Genomic DNA, 19,609 nt, shown 5'->3' with positions numbered 1-19,609 from the left:
TAACTTACCAATAAGTACCCGACAGTCTATCGGGGTCCAGGATATCACTATACTTGTAAGTGTGGCTTCAGCATTAGGAGAAATTAGGCCAAAGGGAGTTGTTCGATCGCTGGATATAGACCTATTAAATCGTGCGCTTGCACAAGATCTTAAGAAGAAACATGGCATTTGTTGTCATGTCATCATGATATCTCTTGAGTTCAGGATATTGTCATGTTTTATTGTTTTTAATTTATCTGGTCAAACAAACTTTTTTATTGTCTATTTGATAGTAGTTCTTGTGAGCTTTTTTTCAAAAAAGTTCTTGTGAGCTTTATGTCATTAATACATACTTCTGGTGTAAATAATTTGATTCTCTGCGCATATTGATAAAATGGTAAAGTACAGTGTTCGTTTTGAGATTTCTCTAAAATTTTGGATGATGGTACGTAACTACGTATACCATTAACATGTAATAACGTATGATAAAACTGCAGAATTCTATAATATCATTGCAATACGTAGGATAGAGTTACAATATCGTGAAACAAAAAAAAAGCTGATATGCTATTCTATAAGTAATTTAAAAATCTATAACAAAAAGCATAGTTGAAAGTAGTAACCTATAATAGTTAGACATTAGAATCAGACGTCTCAGAATGGGGACAACACTTCCTAATTAAACAGGGACCATACAAGTACGAAACGAGAGCCAAGATAAGAACACCCAACACCGTGCCGATCTCTGCTGTCAAATTATACCAGTTCATCTTCTTCTTCTTCAAACCAATCTTTATCCTTCTAAACTTTGTTTTTCTTCTTCTTTTTCTCGTGTACGATTATACTTATATACATGTATTATCAACGCTAGCTTTACATTTTTTTATTAAATCCCTCATCACAATTTAGTAAGTTTACATTTTTCTTTAAAAGAAAAGTAACTACGAAAAACTGAATCTGACATTTTTTTTTTTACAATTCTTACATTTTGTTATTAGTAAACATTCGAGTGTTTACATTTACGGTTCTTTTTTTATTATGTCACGCGCATACACCATAATATTGTTTATAAAATACTCAAAAAGCTGAAATTGTGATATTCACTACTAGAAAAAAATACTATTTTTAGATATGTATACCACTGTTTCCTTTTTTTTATTCCCATTAGTTCTCTTGCTTATATACATGTTACCATAAGCACCCAAGTTTATATAAATTGGACGAGTGAATAGTCGCTTAACCAATTACGCAAGGCAACAAGACCAACCACATAATCAAGACCCGGTTTAGGTAAACCAGAGAGCAGGCTCCTCGTCAAGTATCATTTACTCATTAGCATCATCTGATCAGGTTGTAACTTGCAACGACTGTAAACCAAGCTAAACCAAAACATTGCAGAGGATCAATCACCACAGCTACTATCCAAGAGATCTACAAGAGTAATCTTTCCATTGCTGCACCGGTCGAGTTTGTCAAACTGTTTTGAGATCGGTGTTATGTCTTTATCTGTTATTTTCTCCATCTCCTTGAGTTTGTAAATCACATACTCTGCTTTACTACAAACACACACACACAAAAAAAAGGATATATCAGACTAGAGCTAAAGATTCATTAGAAAGTTAAAGGAGTGTGTCAAAGAATGAGTCACATACCTGACACAACCATTGTTATCAATATCAGCAGCAAAGAACTGAGAGACAGACATTGTCTCACACAGCACTCTCTTAGCCCTCTCCCTATTCCTCTTATCAACTCTCGCCTCAGCCAAGTACAAGAAAGCCCGAGCCACGGCTAACGTAGACACAAGCAGCCATACTGCAGCGAAAAGCCTACCAGGCAACGTCTTAAACGCCCTGTCTCCATACCCAACAGTAGTAACCGACATAACCGAGAGATAAAACGAATCCAACCAATCAATCTTCTCGATAAAATGCATAATCCCAACACCAAGAGCAATGCATGAAACCACAACACCTAAAGCCAACGCCACTTTCAACCTAATCCTCATCCTTCCCTTCTTCACATCGATAATATACGATCTTCTCTTATCAGGCTCCTCCCTCCGCTTAGCAGAGTCTAACATGTAGCTCTCTTGAAGGTCAAGAACGTAAGAGACCATCCCGCTAAGCAAAATATCGATAAAACCGAACCCAACGAGAACGAACATGATCGAGAAGAGCTTAGTAACGACACTGTTTGGTGTGATGTCTCCGTAACCTATGGTGCACATTGTAACGATGCAAAAGTATAACCCATCAACGACGGGATGGGTTTGATTCACTACGTAGTGGTCACGGTTCATCCAGTAGATAAGGACGCCTAAGGAGAGGTAGACGACGAGTAGAGCAAAAGCTTGTCTTACTACAGAACGTGATGATGGCTCGAGTTTGATTTGCTGATGCATTGGGTGGTGGAGATCGTCGATTATGGCCATCGCCGGCGCGGTTTTGGATCGGTGGAGTGGATGGCCGTGCTGCTGTTGTGGAGTGAGGAGGGGATCTAGCGGTGAGGAGTCGGGGAAGGTGTCTGCGGCGGCGGCGGAGGAGGACGGCGAGTGTTTCTGAGAGAGTGAATGGAAGTATTGAGAGGAGTCTCGCGGCGAGGGTCCGAAGATTAAACGGTCTTTGAACTCGGACGGTGTCATCGGAATAGTGACTTCGTCGTTTTCAGGTAAGGGTAATAGAATCGGAGGTGGTTTTCTTGTTTTGGGGCTGATCATGTATTCTATGTTGTTGTTGTTACCGTCACCTCCCTCGTTTGACATCTTGTTCTTTTGTCGGAAAAGTTAAAACCTGTGGTGGGTTTCTGCTTATGAGGTTACGGATTTGTCGGAAGAAACTTTATCACAAGGATGCAAGTAGAAGCATTAGAGATGGTCCTTTCTCAGTTTCTTGTGGCTTTACACTGTAGTCAAAGGTGAGTAAAGATGAACCGGCAAGATGTGTCGTTTTCCCAACGAATCTCACATGAGGTGATTCTCCTACCCGATTAGATAAAGTACCATTATCAAATTAATTATGTGTGGACACCCAAACATGAACACATGATTAGCTGTCTTAACAAATAGTTAAATCATTATCTAGTGATCTTGCTTTTATAATCCATGCCTCTCAATAGATCCTCAGTTAGCAAGGACTGGCTATGATTAATTGAGACATACTGGTTCGGACCAGGACCGGTCTGGACTAAACAATGTTTTTAAAACCGGATCGAATACCGATTCGGTATAGCTGCTGGTTGAGTGGTCGGACCAGTTCAACCGGATTTTCTATTTAAAAATAAATAAATAAATATATATATATTAGGTGATAATCCGCGCCATGCGCAGAATGAATGGATTAGAAGAAATTATAATTTTTAATCTATAGGTATTAGAAATATAAAAGTCATAGTCACAATATTACATTTTATATAATGAACGATTGAACGAAATGATTTACCAAATATTTCTTCACATTTGTTTTCCTTTGAACTAGGAAAGGGTCGAATTGATTTATCAATCTCTCTTAACATTTGCATGAATCTTATCTCGGTACGAAACAAAACAATATTGTAAGTTTTTAATAATTATATATTGTATTAAAATACATAGTAAATACAATATTCATTCATGTGTAAATGTAATATAAAATACACATATTAGGGTAGTATTGCCCATTTGTAATTTTTCTAATAATGAAAAAATGTATGTACAAAAAAAAATATAAACATACAAAGAAGTTGGGTTAGGCTTCAATAAATATTTGAACCGCCAGTGAAATATAGTATAATAAGGAGTGGAAAGACTTATTCTTGGGTTCACCCTAGGGGTGAACCTCTAGATTCACCAACCAATAGGATTGTGTTATTTTATATTCGAAATCTTTTAAAAAAGAAAACAAAATATTTTCTCAAGCTATAAGTTATATTATATTTTTAAAATAAAAAGGTAAAAATAAATAAATTAAAAAAAGTAGTAACTAAAAAAATATATTTTTAACGTCCTCAGCAAAATACTAAACCCTAAATCCTAATCCCTAAATCCTAAACCCTTGGGTAAAGCTTAAACCCTTGGATAAATCCTAAACTTCAAATCAAAAACACTAAACACTCAAGGGTTTAGGGTTTTAAGATTTAGTGTTTTTGATTTAGAGTATAAATTATCCAAGGGTTTAGAGTTTGCCCAAGGGTTTATAGGGTTTATGATTTAGGGTTTAGAGATTAGGATTTAGGGTTTAGTGTTTTGCTGACGACGATAAAAACATTTTATTTTAAATTCGTGTTTCTCTAACTAATATTTTTTTCTAATTTTTTTAACCTTTTTATTTTAAAAACAAAATATATCTTGACAATATTTTGTTTTCTTTTCTAAAAGATATTGAATTTGAAATAATGAAATCTTATTGGTTGGTGAACCCAAGAATAACTCGAGTGGAAATATCAACACCGTTTCAATATATTCTGAATACGTGAAGGAGTGAAAACCAAACTATAAATATATTCACGTTAGACACAAGATACCGAAGAAAAAAAAAACACTTTCTACAATTTCTTTTGTCTATGTAAGAAAGTATGTTAATAACATCTTCTTTACGTATGGAGACAGATCTTTAAAGAAGAGTTTTGTGAATCTACCATTTGCCTCTCACCAACAAAATCAAAACCAACCATTTTTGCAAAAGAAAGCCTAAATTTTATTGCAGAAAATTTAGTTTATGATTAGAATGCAGATTAGAACTGCATACCTTGGTGTTTATATAGTAGAACCATGCCTTACATTTCTTAAGATGAAAAATATCTATTAAAAAATTTGTATATATGTCATTTAATGTGAAAATAAAAATCGCAAATCTAGTCTTAAAATAACTTACACAATTCGCGGATTTTACCATAATGAATTACCTTTATTAAGAATTATGTGGTCAATTAATATTTTTTTCACTATTCATTGCCATATATTCATTTTACAGTAAATGTAATGAAAAACCTTTTATTATTTTGGAAATCGAATATATATATTAATACTAGGGTCGGATCCGCCCTACGGGCGGATAAGCAAATAAAAAAATATATTTAAAATTTACATGAAATTTTTGGTTTATTTTAATAATAATTTTCACTATTTTTACTACATATTTGACTATTTTTTTATTTTCGAAATTATATATTTGTTACTATATGAAAACAAATATATTTATTTCACTGTGTTCAAAATATTTAATTTTTTTGAATTTAATAGATTTTTAATATAATTCTTCTTAAATTTTATAATTTAAATAATTAGAAGAAAATCCAATTTATTGTATTTTTCTTTAAAAAAAAAGCAAGTAGCTTAAAATAAGATATTAATTGTTGCTGTTTAATATTTATAAATATCATGTTAGGTTATAATTTATGAATTATGTTTGCGAACATATTCTGAAATCCCTACGAACTACCCGCAAACCTATCGCGATAAACACATGTGTGCCAATAGTAAGGTATGATGAGACTCTTCTCTCTTATTCCATAAGTTTAAATCATAATAATCACACACCACAAACTTTTATAACAATTGTGAATCGAAGATTATGCGAGCATAAATCAAATCTTCATCTACGCAACCCTTAAAACTGAAAATAATACAAACTCCTATGAGAAGTCATTTTCTGTCCCCCCCCATAAGCTTGTTCTGTATGAGATGACCATCCCTTCATCACAGACGTTGGACACCATTTTTAGGTCGAATTCTTAATTTTTTTTGAATATATATATGTTAGAATTATGTATTAAAATAAGTTAGTATACAAATTTTAAACTATTACTTTATTGTTTTCTGCCTAATAAATCTGAAAATTTTAGAACTTATAGTTTGTTGAGGGTTCTATAATATAACACTATAGAGATGATGGTATAAGTAAGAAATTAATGGTCAGACATGAAAAATTCTCTAGCTAGATTGTTACTATAAAAATTGGTTAAATGATTATAGTTTAACCAATAATTTAAGTGTTACTATTTAGTTTAAGTGTTTAACCAATAATTAAGTGTTGCTATTTATAAGGCAAGTCAAAATGACCAAAACAACTGAAAACTTTTGTCCACCAAACCAATTTATGGAAAGCCATTACAAATGAAAGGTTAGACGAAAATCAAACTAAATGACAAATTCTTAAGCAAACTACCACCCAAAAGACCAAAACTTTATATTTAAATCTTACAAATCAGGCCATGAAACACAAACCAATTTTTTTTACTCTTGAGGAAATGGAAAGTGTCAAAAACACCATAAAGATTCAAAAGGAACCTCAAACAACAATTGAAATTACACTAAAAACTAAAAAGCGAATAGAAACGCTAAGAGCTTAAAACTCCACCTTCTCTCCAAAAACACATAGCTTCACCATAGACATTCAACTCCACCATCATCTGTTACACGCTGTTCCCCGTACCTTCCTCTGCAAGCAAACCATGTAACAAAGAAGGTTACCCTGGGCCACATAGGACTGAAGTCTCATCTCCTTTGTCACGCTTTGAGCAATCAAGAAAGCACCCCAGTTAGCCTCTCTTATCACCATATTCACCTTCCAATCTGTAAGATTACTCAGCACTTCAGTTAACTCCAAACCATACGCTCGAAAGGCTGGCCAGGCACGTGGTCTATTAATTGATCCAACCAATTCTGAAGCTTCTAACTCAAAAATCACATGCTGCAACCTGGTGTATCGTCTCTGTTAGAGGCCAAACGCAAACCAATTAATCTCTTTTCATTTCTTTATTCTTATTTATAAATAAGCTAAGCTTCTTCTACAGGGAAGAAAAATTCTCATTGCTGCTTACCCTATCCTTCTGGTGAAAACTGAAAGCACAGAAGGTATAAACTCAATAAACTCGTGATGAATCTCTTATCTAATGGCATCCCAGGTTTACCTTCCTCCAGCTTGCAGCTAACTTCAGATTCAATCTCTTGGACAACATCTTTAAACCCTTTTTCAACCTACAAATTTCAAACAGACCTCTAGATTTCAATACGAAAAAAAATCCGGATTCATGACAGGAACAAAAGTGTAAGCCATGAAGAACCCTATCACTGCAGCACGACCTGCAAGACAAAAACTTCAAATTTCACCGTTAATTGATGAGTTGATATTCTTGTGATGATATTGCTTCATCCATGCCCACCATTGGATAATCGAGGTATCAAAGAGAAAAAAACCGTTAGTAGTTGTTTCTGAGTTATCTTCAAGCCACTTTCTCCTCTTTGTCTCTATAAGTAAAACAATAGCACACATTAAACAATCAATCACTCATCTCCCTATACCTTATTACAAAACCAAAGCAATAAGCTTACATAAAGTGCATAACTGAAATAAAGATTCGAGCTTTAGAGGATCTAACCATGAACTATCGCCGAATCCCGATCTGTTTTGCCTCGGATTGTTTCAGATCCCAGTTTCCAGTAACTCACTTAGCATCTTGAAAGAATGATCTCACTCGTGGTGGTTGGCAAATCAGTCTCGTCTCCTCCATTATCAGACACAGAGGATCTTTTCGTTGGAGATTTAGCCGGCACCTTCTCTACAGAAACGAAAGCAGGCTTCGGAATCTCCACGGTGGTTGCAGAAAGAGGACCAGAAGAGTGAGAGATCTTGGGGATAAGATTAGGGTTTTGAAGTGAAGCAGAGATCGCTTCCATATAACCGTAAAGTAGAGAGAGCTTGGTCTGATCGAGAAGAAACGGACATGTATAGATATTCAAGTGAAGAATGATAACCTTTATATAGGTGTAGATACACCTTCTTACAGAGAGTAGACACGCCTTTAATGTCAGATAGTGCTTCACATTGATCTGTAACTCTCAGTTTTTCAACTGATTAGAAGAGGAAACGGAACAGTGATAAAAAAAAAAGAAGAAGAGGAAACGGAACAACGCAGAAGAACTCTTTTTTGGTGTTAAGAAGAGGCCAAACCTTAAAACAACGTGTTGTTCATGAACAATATATGGGCCTCTGGGTATCAGGCTTAACTCGGTAATCAAAACAAACAATGGAATGCAGGAGCCCAATGTCTCATTAATGAAACGCAGTGTATTGCAAGAAGGGACACGTGTCAGGCTCTTGTGAGCCGAATTTGTGACGTGTCTGCTGATGTGGAGGGTCCTGGAGAGAAGAAACTCTACTTTATATAATAAGATTAACTCAATTAAGTTGCTTACCAAACTGGTTAACATCTTCCAAATCACGCTGCGTGATTAACTCAATTAAATTGTAATACTATTATATTAAATGGCCACATTTAACCACATTGCGTGGTTAACATGCAAAATATATGTTTGGAAACTTTTGTTTTCAACTATTATAATATAATTATCCTGTATATACTTATATAACTATAATATAATTATTTTGTATATACTATTAAATTATAGTTATATGATTAAATTATTATTTTCTTTTGTATATAGTACGACCATATCAATTATATAATTTAATTATTATATATATATTTATATATTTATTATAGAATTTTTTTGTATATAGTACGACCATATCAACTATATAATATAATTATTATACATATATTTATATAACTATTATATAATTATTATTTTTATATATAGTACGACCATATCAACTATGTAATATAATTATTTTGTGTATATTTATAAAAGTATATAACTATATAATTTACTTTATATCTGTTCGGCTTATGTGGACATTGTAAACACGTTCTATCTAGTTTAATATACAAAATTAATCATCATAAATAATATCATAGTTTTGATAAATAATATAAATTGTAAACACGTTCTATCTGTTCGGTTTGAATGTTTTGTAACAATATATTTATTATAGTTTTCATCGAGCCATTCTTACTCCCACAAATGATGAAGTGGATAAAATAAATGATTACATGCTTTCTTAGTTGCCAGGTAACATGTTTTATCATTTACTAGGTTCGTGTCCGCGCTATGCGCGGATTGTATGGTTATATAATTATTTTTTAAAAATTAGTATAAATATATGACACTCTTTTTTTTTGTAAACTAATATATGACACTCTTTGGTAATTTGATCCTAAAGATCTATAAATTTGAGCTTGAAAAATAGTTAGGGATCTTATTATCTTTTTTACTACAAAAGAAGGCATTCTATGATTTCTTTTGGTCCTAAATGTTAGAGAATCTTCAATTATACTTCATTTTCTGTTTCAAACATTATTTTGGAGTAAAATATACTCTAATCCCATTTCATAAATGGAGTAAGCCTAGCTATTACTCTATTTTGGCGTCGAACATTTTTTATTTATATAATTATTCTTTAAATCTTAAATTTGTTTATTACATACTTTTTCCTCATTTTTATGTAATACTTAAATATTTAAAATTTAAAAATAATACAATAACATGAAAATGTGATTTCCATAAGAGAATATTTAATAATTTCAAATAAAGATACATAAACTAATAAAAATACCAAAACTAAACATAAAAATATAAAATAAATAAAATAAGTGATTTAATAATCTGATATATCATTTTTAGAACTGCCAAAATTGGCAAGTATTATCCAAACGATAAAAATGACCAATTTTATAAATGTTTTTGCTTGATTTATTAAATTCAAAGATAAAAACTCATTATTCATTATAAAATGCATTAGTTGACCATTTGTGAAAAAAATATTATAATGTTCATTATTGAACCAAAATATGATATTTTATATATATTTACGATTATTGTATTTTTTAATAATAAATATTTAATGTAAATAAATTATATTTTATGGAAGTTTTGTAAACATAAAATAGTTGAGGTTAATTGGTATTTTTTTATAAGTTGAAGGTATTGTTAACAGTTATTATTTAAATAAAAGTAAAATTATTTTGGAATATTTTTTGTTGAAATAAAAAAATCGAATAATACATTGGAATAAAACACAACTCCATTTTAGTGTTGCACCATTTTAAAGTAAAAATTGAGTAATACAATTGAGATGCTCTTACAACACAATCTTCACTAAGTTTGATATTTGAACAAAATTTTAAAGCCAAATTATATTAACAATTTTATTTAACTTTTATAATAATTAAGAATACTAAAATACAATTATTTATCATGATTTTCTTATCAGTATATATTTTAAATATGATTGTATCATTTTCACACTTGTTATTAATAAAAGTATACTCTTTAAATTAATTATTAGTAGCTATTTATTTAGTTGAATTTGTAAATGTACATAATATATTTATGTGGTTCAAACAATTATGTTTTCCTTTTTTGCTTCCGTGAGAACAAATAGTACCGTACAACTAAAGATCTAACTGAAAAGGAAAACAACAATCGAAGAGAGGAAACACCCAAAAGTACAGAGAAGGGTACATCCTCATGATCTTCAACTCTTTCAACCCATTTCTTTGAGCTGGCTTTGCTTCTGTTCAACCTACTACATAAGATCACTGGGGAGGGTAGAGCCAAAGGAGATTTCAGTTGATACTCTTTGCCTACCATCTTACTGTTATATAGTAATGGAGGGTCAAGAAAAATCCAATGTTCTTCCAGCTGACATTATTTGGGCTTTTGTATGTCCATGTAAGATTGTATCAACTGGTCATGATTTTGCATAAATCCACTTTGCAGAAAATTTGAAACACGTCTCTTGTAATTCAGACATCATACATAATTTCACGTTGTGAAGTGTGGCCACTACGACAAAAACATTAAAAAAGTTCACATGCTCCCGAGTTCTCTGAGTTCCACGCCATTATCATCATCCCGAGGAAAGAATGTAGCATCGCTTCCAATTGAGACCATTCCGGATCAGAATAAATTCCAAGTAAGCTTTGGCCGGTCCTAGCAACGCTTGACTCAGTCGCCTGTTCTCCCACTGTATTTCTCCAAATATGTTGAAACGCCCTTGATCTCTTCTTACATCACATATATCGTACCAACTTTTGATCTCCGAACATCTAGTACCATCTTCAGGAGTTTGCAGAAACTGTTCATATGATATCTCGCTAGTCCCTTTAAACGATTGCCTTGTCTGTTCTCCTCTGCTTGAACTGAAGAAGAGGAACACCCGTTTGATGGCTATTCAACTCTCATTCATCCCCATTTCTAAACTTTGAGAAAACTCATTCACTCTGGATATTTTCATCCCCTGCCAGCCTTCTACACATGCAGTCCTTTCTCCCAGACTTGTGCCACGATTATTACAGCGCCTAGAATTAGTTAACATAACCAGCAAACTTTGATTGCCAGCCTCTCTACAATTATGAACTAAACGACTGTCTGCATCATTGATCCTACCTTGACTATTCAAATTGTTTAGTTCACATCCACTATCACCAGTTTCAGCATTTGAGGTCTTCGAGATTCAAGGGACTGGCTCTCGCTCGACCATAGACATACCGGTTCACTCTGAATATACTCCCCCTGCACGTAAAAATACACAGTAAACATTCACTTTCTTAATCCATCCAAGACAACGGAAGTATATTAAGAAAATATTTTGAATTAAAACCCCATTTAAAATGGTCTTAGCCTTCAAATTCAACATGAAATAAGCCAAAAAAAATTCGCATCGCCATAAATTTACCAGATTGCTTAGAATGCAGAGATCATAAAGGTCAAAAAGCAATCAAGCATAGGTCTAATTAATTGTTTTTCTATTTGTTTTTAACGTTATTAAACTGAATTATACTATTCACTTTAAAGAAACGCAGTGTGCATGTTTTATAAGAGAAGACAACAAAAACCAAGTGATGTTTAATTATAGTGACGACTCGTGGAACATTATAAACATGTATTTAAAAGCCAGCAATATCTCATTCTCAGTTAGGAATTAATGTATTTTAGGAGTGTTGCAATTCTCAACCACAGTCTAAGGTTTCTACACAATATCATCATATATATTCACAAAAAGGTATAAAGTAAAGGGTCTTACAGGAAAACCCAGTTACAGTAGAGAAGCATCGAATTCTCTACCGGAGACAGAGCAGGATTCAGTGCTTCCAATTGTTTCACTGATCGACAGTGGGAATGTCTACATGAGTAGATCAAAGATAAACCAAGATTATATATTTAGAAACTAAAGCAATCAATCACATGATCTAGATGTTTAAAATACTCCGAAGTTCCTCAAAAGTAAAAATAAAAATCTTCAAAAATACATATTTCAAATCGTTGCCTCAGTAAAATAATTTGATAGCAAAAACTATTCTAGGTAACAAAGCCTTTGTCTGGCATCGACGCCCTCTATCTTTTTCTCTCTAGAGTTCTTCGCTTCGTCTTTTCATCCGGGTGGAGTCTCCTTCTCCGGCGTCTCCGTCGGTTGTTCAGAGGTCTCCCACCCCCACTTTTTCTTTCTCTACGGCAACTGATCTCGACTGACGGAACATGCACGGCACGGTTTCTCCATGTAAGCTTCAGATCCTGGTGGTTCGTCGGCTCTCTCGGCGGATGAGCTCCGATTGAGGGCGTCGAAGACAAAGCCAGAGCCGCTAGTCAACTATCGGGGTTTGAAACTTTTTCGTCCAGATCTGGAGATGCAAATCGTCAAAGGGACGACCCTTGAAAGGATGGTGGTTTCTCTTGAGATGCTCACCTCCGGTATGGTCTCTCTCCATCAGAATGAAGATGGAGCAGTGCGTGGTTTCTTGAACTTGGAGGCGGCGGCGTCACGGAAGATTGGATGTGAGTAGGGTTTGGAGTCGGGTCCTCTGGACCACAGCGTCTTGGGGCTGCGGGGCTCCTTCGAAGGTGAGCTTGCTCGGATGGTCAACAGTCGACGGATCTTGCGCAGGATTTTAGAGAATTTTAAACTGGGCTTTGAAATGGTTTAAATGGGCTGCGAATGTTAACTCCAAGCCCAGTTCATAATGACATGGCAGTTTGATAGGTGGGGATTATTTTGCCCATGTGGCACCTCTAGAAAAGCTAGAATTTAGCTTCTTTTATATAGTAGGATTCTTATGTTCAACTAACTTTTTATATATCACTAAACAAAAGGATTTACATATGCTTTCAGGAGAAGAGAAGGTTTACCTTAGCTCTGACAGTATTATCCCATCCGATGTTGACATAGAAGAAAATGTAGTATATCCTGCAGAGTTTTTGAACAGTGTTAAAGTGGTTGGACTGCCTAGACATTGTTTGAAGCTCAAGGTTGGTGCTCCTATCATGTGTCTTCGTAACATGGATGTTGCATATGGTTTATGTAATGGTACTAGGCTAATTGTTACTCAGTTATTGCCCCATGTGATAGAAGGTAGAATTATAACCGGAAACAAAATTGTTGGACATCCGGTTTGGATCCCTAGAATGTTTGTCACACCAGCTGACACAAAGTTTCCTTTCAGAATGCGTCGAAGACAGTTTCCAGTTATTTTGGCTTTCGCGATAACCATCAACAAAAGTCAAGGTCAAACACTGGAAAGTGTTGGGTTGTTTCTGCCTAGGCCAGTGTTCTGTCATGGTCAGCTCTACGTTGCACTTTCAAGAGTTAAGTCGAGATCTGGATTAAAAATCCTAATAACTGGTAAAGAAGGGAAAACGCAGACAAAAACATTGAATGTTGTCTACACACAAGTTTTTCAGAATATTCCGCAGTCACGGTATGTAATTTTAATCTACTTTCTTTTCAAATACAACATTTTAAGTATATAAACTGTTACAATTATTTATTTTTTGTATTTTCCAGATGGGTAGTGATGAGTTAGGAGACCGATTGTATTCAGGAGCATCTCGTTTTTGACTATTTCGATGACTGTCTGTCAATTTAATGTTATTTCATGTTAACTTTTATTTAGAAACTTATAAATCTATCAAATAATGTTAACCCGTCAAATTACTTACAAAATTTATTTAATTTTTTGCAGGTTTCTAATTGATTTTTCTTTATTTTTCGACAATTGTACTTCATAATTTATATTGTTTATGGATAATATTTTGAATTTTTTTTTATTATGTTTTCTTTTACTATGTCTACACAAATGTTTTTTTATTATTAATGGAAAAAAAATATTATTCACCAACATTAAAAAATTACGACAAATATACAATACATTTCTAATTAATGATAATATAAAATCTGATACTTCTAAAACTATGCACTATTTATTCCATATTTTGAATGAAAGTTTCTTCGTAAACATACAAATTATTTTGGGACGTTGCAATTATACGTACACACAATATCTACCTCTTCATACTGAAGCTACTTTGTTTCCTCTCGTCCATCTCAAATATTGAGTACAAGTTTTTTTCCATGGCTGATGAATTCTCCCAAGACGGTGGTATTATATTATAAAATCTGTTACTTATAAAACTATATAAGATTTAGTCCATATTTTAAATTTTCTTATGCCCGCACAGGGTGCGGACCGGTCACCTAGTTATAATATAATTATCCTGTATATACTCATATAACTATAATATAATTATTTTGTATATAATATTAAATTATAGTTATATGATTAAATTATTATTTTCTTTTGTATATAGTACGACCATTTCAATTATATAATTTAATTATTAATATATATATATATATATTTATTTATTATATAATTTTTTTTGTATATAGTACGACCATATCAACTATATAATATAATTATTATACATATATTTATATAAATATTATATAATTATTATTTTTATATATAGTACGCCATATCAACTATGTAATATAATTATTTTGTGTATATTTATAAAAGTATATAACTATATAATTTACTTTATATCTGTTCGGCTTATGTGGAATTGTAAACATGTTATATCTAAGTTTAATATACAAATTAGTCATGATAAAGAATCATTGATGCAACTAACTATTATAAATGTTTAAGAAGGTTCATTTATAACAATGGCAATACTTGTAATTATTCTAGTGAAAAAATGGCTTTCAGTTAAAAGGTGTGAGAAGAGCTCTTGTAATGACACGTAAAAAATGGCATTTTGGTTAATAACACATGAAGATAAGGTTAGTTTGTAGGAATGCTTCTCTTTTAATAAGAAAGGGATATATAATCATTATATATATATAATCATATATTTACGGAAAATTGTTACGCAGCTACACAGACTATGCAGCATCACATGGCCAACCATCCAGAGTAAACAAATGTATCGAAACCTACACGAAGTATATGTCGCACATAACGACATGTGATGATTAGCAAAAAATTATGTGTTTAACATCACAAACCCACTTAACCTCGTCGGAACCCGGTTAATCTCTTCGGAACAATAAAACCGAACCCGATTTACCCGGTTTTTAAAAAAACCCGACCCACCCTTAATTAACCATAAACCCGACCCAGATTTAACCTAAATCTAAAATCTGGTCTCTCAGACCTTTATCTCCTTCTCTCAACAAGAAAAAAAGAAACAGAGGCTACTGAGTTACAAGAGGAAGACGAAGACCCGAGAGTGTGAGACGATGACTTACAACGCTGAATCTTCGAGTTTTAGGCGGAGCAGATCTATTGGAGGCAGAAGAATGTGTGACTGTGGGTTGCCCGCCAAGATTTTCACTGCGTGGACAAATAAGAATCCTGGGCGAAAATTTTTTGGTTGTGAACTGTATAAGGTACACAATTCTTCTGCTCACAATTGGTTACTATTTTTTTTGGAGTGAGTACATCTTGTATGTATTTGGGTATAGGAAATGGGCAATGAACACTGCAAATTCTTTGAATGGTTCGATGAAGGAGAAGTCACTGGGTGGCCAAAAAGAGCGTTGATTGAAGCTAGAGATGAAATTAGAGAGAAAAGAAGAGTGATCAATGAACTGAGAAATAGAAATTTGGAACTTTCTATGGAATTGGAGAAGAAAGAGGCTGCAAAATCAAATGGAAGTGAAGATGAGATGAAACGTTTGAACCCCAACCTTGGTTGGAAGAATAAGTTTCTGAAACTGTGTTGTATTGTTAGTGATTAAGAGTGTTGAGTCTTCTGTTTCTTTTCCTTTCTAAAGACTAGTTATGTGATGAATGAGTCTTATGTTTCTAAAAAAAACTGGTTATGTAATGAATGATGAATGTGTAATGTGATGATATTTTAGGCTAGTATTGAGATGTTTTACATTTATAAGAAGCTTAGAATGACAAACTATAATCATAAACTAGAAGTAGATAAACCAGTTCAAAATGGAATACATAGTTGAAGTTTAAACATTACATCATCGTTAACATGATAGAACATGAAAAAAGAAGCTTTCCGAGGACATGTTAAAACATGTAAAACAATCCTAATAAGGTACCCGAGAACATGTTACCACATGTAAATTGTTTTTCAAAAAAAGGATAAACCTCCCTTCAACCGAAAAGCAAAGCTGCCAAGCGACTGCTTCTTCTGAGGTTTCGTTGTGGTGCTTGGTTTCCTTGGCTTGGTTGGCTTGGCTGAGGTGCAGTAGAAGAAATAAACTCAACTTCTACTTGATCTTCCATTTGAGCTGCCAAATCAGCTTCCATTTCAGCTGTTTCCTGAGCTTCATCGTTTGCTTCATCTTGACCATTCCTTGCAGCTGCTTCTTCAGCATCTTCTTCACATTGCTTACTTAGCCGTCTTCGTTTTTCCCTGGTCTCCGGAGACTGTCGAAAGACAAAGAAAAACTCAATAAGCGCAGACATAATCAGCATAAAACACACTTAAGAAAATAAGATCATACCTCAGTGGGGCATGTCCTTGAGTTATGACCTTTCTCACTGCAAATACCACAGTGTGGTACCCTTCCTTTGCGACCAACCCTCTTTTTTGAGGGTGACTCATGTACTCCTTTGATCCTAGCTTTTCCCTTAGGTCTTCCTGGAGGACGTTTGTAAGGTGGTCCAACAATGCGTCCTCCTCCACACTCAACCCAAAATTTTGGTCCATTGACCGGCTTCAAATCTCTTCGATAAGTCTCTCTCCATTTCTCGGTCGTGTAGTAATCAGATATGTAGTCTTCAACCAAGCCTGTGTTCTCCCTGATCGCACACACAGCATGACGACATGGAATCCCAGTTAGATCCCACTTTCTACACGCACATGTCCTCTTGTGCAATTTCACCGAGTATCCATTAGTTCCCTCAACAACCTCATACCTCCCACCAGTGCTAGAGACAGAACGACAGTGTTGAGCTTCATCACACGACTTCTCAACCTCCTTTCTTGCTTTCTTAGTATGCCTTGCAGGTTCCTTACGAGCTAGTTCAAAGCGGTTGGCAATCCTTTGCATTGCATCTCTCCTTATCAGCTCTAACATCTGGACAAAAGGTTTCTTCCGTGCCACCTTTAGAGTCCTATTAAAGGACTCTGTCAAGTTGTTGTGTGTGTCTGCACAACAGCAACCAATCCTAAAAAACGCCCTACACCAAGTCCGGTGGTCTCTCTTAAGGAGCTCATCACATGCCAAGGGGTCAAACTCTCTAAATGCAGCTAAATTTTGCTTGAAATCAGCTTCATTGTAGCTGCTTGCGACCCTCCAAAACATTGGCTTCAGTGTGTCTGACTTGTGCAGTTTCTTCAGATTGGCGTAGATATGTCTTGCACAAGCCCAATGCTCTGCCTTTGGCAACTCAGTAGCAACACCGTGGATCAAACTTCTGTGCATATCAGATATTATTGTGATCTCATCGCCTTCACCCAAGTCCAAGTCGACCTTGACTTTGTGGATAAACCACTCCCAATTATCATTATTTTCAGAAGAAACTACAGCCCACGCTATCGGGTATATCTGGTTATTAGGATCCCTTCCAATAGCAGTTAATATCATTCCCTGCATTGAGTGCTTCAAAAACGTACCGTCCAAACCAATAACTGGTCTGCAGTGTTGCTTCCATGAAGTCTTTAGAGCCGCAAAGCATAAGTACATTTGTGAAAATGCTTCACTTCCATCTTCTCTACGAGTTGTGTTGATCTCCACAGTAGTGTTTTTGTTGGTCCTCTTGATTTCATGCTCGTAGTCTCTAAGTCTTGCAAATTGTTCATCAGTTTCAGCTTGCAACTTATCGAAAATCAGTCTTCTAGCAACTTGTGACTGAGCAGGCGAGATGATAATGTTGTATCTCCTTTTCATTTCATCTTTGATCTCCGGTGCACTCATCTCTGGATCTCGCCTTATATCTTCAAGAAACAAATCAGCAACAACAGGGCTCTTGATAAGCTTGCACCGCCCCACAGGATGACATTGATGCTCATCTTCATATACCTTAACCATCCATTTGCCGATAGGTTCTTCAACAGAGCAATATATCCTCCATCCACAATTCTTTTCACCACACTTTGCACCAAGCTTAGTCTTTTCCCATCTATCAAATATCACATTACGCCCAGTCTTCAGGATGTATCTTATGACATTCTTCTTAAATTCTGACCCACTGCTGAAGAGCTGTCTCAAGCTGAACACTCCATCCGGTAAACCCCTTTGCACTAATCTCTCAGCTTGTTCTTCTTCATCACCAGATGAATCGTCTGTAGCAGGGTACACCTCATCTTTGTCTGGTATCTGTTCCTCATAGTTCACATTGTCGATGTCTACTATATCCTCTTCAACAACTTCCGCCTCATCATTCGATTCTGAAGATTCTGACAAGGCATCTTCTGAACACTTCTCATCATCCGAGTCGTCTGCAAGAGGATCATACAAAGTGTCTAACGCCTCATCTTCATCTTCATCAAACATCAAACCCGTCTCAGAATTCTTTTCAGCCAGCTTTTCACAGAGCTTCTCACACTGTTTTTCAGCTCTATCATGCAGACCCTCTTCTTCTGGTTCAACGTTCATAACCCTTTCTTGAACTCCAACATTCGTGCTACCTTCTTCAGCTAGAACAACCCTATCTCTCTCTACATAGATGTCGAGCTCCTTGTACCAACGCGCTGAAGATTCCATTCTCTTCTTATTGGCTTCGACATTTTCAAATAAAGGTTTCCTATCTTCCAACTCATGGAATGGTAGCTTGAACCACAACTTCCCAATCACTATCCTTTTCTCAAACATCTTCATTACCAAGTTCGTGAAAAGAGAATCCGCATCCAACTCGAACTCGTCGACGGTTCCATCTACATAACACAATCCACCTTCATCTTTAAACCGACCAGAGTGAAAGCATTTCACTTTCACCGAGACACTACATCAGAAAGAACAAAGATACTTTAGAATCTCAAATCCGACATATTGCAAACCCAGAAATCAACCATTTAAATTCAAAGAAATACCTCATCTCGACTTGATTCTTCACCGATTCACTCTTCTCTTGCGAATTTAGCCACAAAATCCACTTCTTTTGCACTTGTTCGTTCTCTCTCTCTCACGATTCGAAGAACGGGGAAAGTTGAGTTCTTGATTCGATTTCTTCTTTTCTCATTTTAATGGGCTTCTAAATTGCAGAATTGGGCTAGATTTAGGTTAAATCTGGGTCGGGTTTATGGTTAATTAAGGGTGGGTCGGGTTTTTTTAAAAACCGGGTAAATCGGGTTCGGTTTTACTGTTCCGAAGAGATTAACCAGGTTCCGACGAGGTTAAGTGGGTTTGTGATGTTAAACACATAATTTTTTGCTAATCATCACATGTCGTTATGTGCGACATATACTTCGTGTAGGTTTCAATACATTTGTTTACTCTGGATGGTTGGCCATGTGATGCTACATAGTCTGTGTAGCTGCGTAACAATTTTCCTATATTTA

General features: G+C 34.8%; 3 protein-coding genes and 2 long non-coding RNA genes across 7 annotated transcripts; 1 reads left to right on the top strand and 4 right to left on the bottom strand.

The window, feature by feature from the left end:
* Positions 1 to 1,082: 1,082 nt before the first annotated feature.
* Positions 1,083 to 3,852, bottom strand: LOC106359643 (two-pore potassium channel 3-like). The gene is made up of 2 exons (XM_048738715.1): positions 1,632 to 3,852; positions 1,083 to 1,535 (listed from the first exon to the last, which is right to left on the bottom strand). The coding sequence occupies exons 1-2, from the start codon at positions 2,741 to 2,743 to the stop codon at positions 1,382 to 1,384; spliced, it is 1,266 nt and encodes a 421-aa protein (XP_048594672.1). The 5' UTR covers positions 2,744 to 3,852; the 3' UTR covers positions 1,083 to 1,381.
* Positions 3,853 to 6,119: 2,267 nt separating this feature from the next.
* Positions 6,120 to 7,847, bottom strand: LOC106441039. Of its 2 annotated transcripts, XR_007315761.1 has the most exons (4): positions 7,336 to 7,847; positions 7,040 to 7,204; positions 6,778 to 6,934; positions 6,120 to 6,668 (listed from the first exon to the last, which is right to left on the bottom strand). It is a non-coding gene; the product is annotated as an uncharacterized LOC106441039 (long non-coding RNA). The 2 variants fall into 2 exon arrangements; XR_001287817.3 differs by having other exon boundaries at positions 6,778 to 7,204.
* A 2,690-nt stretch (positions 7,848 to 10,537) lies between these two features.
* LOC125577327 lies at positions 10,538 to 14,458 on the bottom strand. Of its 2 annotated transcripts, XR_007315760.1 has the most exons (3): positions 11,886 to 12,919; positions 11,249 to 11,374; positions 10,538 to 11,160 (listed from the first exon to the last, which is right to left on the bottom strand). It is a non-coding gene; the product is annotated as an uncharacterized LOC125577327 (long non-coding RNA). The 2 variants fall into 2 exon arrangements; XR_007315759.1 differs by having other exon boundaries at positions 10,538 to 11,374; positions 11,886 to 14,458.
* A 539-nt stretch (positions 14,459 to 14,997) lies between these two features.
* Positions 14,998 to 19,590, bottom strand: LOC106353447. Its single transcript, XM_013793207.3, has 3 exons — positions 19,142 to 19,590; positions 16,611 to 19,053; positions 14,998 to 16,533 (listed from the first exon to the last, which is right to left on the bottom strand). Exons 1-3 carry the CDS (start codon positions 19,144 to 19,146, stop codon positions 16,258 to 16,260), a joined length of 2,724 nt encoding a protein of 907 aa, XP_013648661.2. The 5' UTR covers positions 19,147 to 19,590; the 3' UTR covers positions 14,998 to 16,257.
* LOC106356924 lies at positions 15,381 to 15,881 on the top strand. Its single transcript, XM_013796639.3, has 2 exons — positions 15,381 to 15,530; positions 15,606 to 15,881. The coding sequence occupies exons 1-2, from the start codon at positions 15,381 to 15,383 to the stop codon at positions 15,879 to 15,881; spliced, it is 426 nt and encodes a 141-aa protein (XP_013652093.2).
* Positions 19,591 to 19,609: the final 19 nt, after the last annotated feature.

The sequence above is a fragment of the Brassica napus genome, chromosome A8 (genome assembly GCF_020379485.1).
Source record: "Brassica napus cultivar Da-Ae chromosome A8, Da-Ae, whole genome shotgun sequence".
NCBI classification, from domain to species: domain Eukaryota; kingdom Viridiplantae; phylum Streptophyta; class Magnoliopsida; order Brassicales; family Brassicaceae; genus Brassica; species Brassica napus.
Note: the sequence above shows the minus strand (reverse complement) of the source record. Positions and strands in the feature narration are given on the sequence as shown.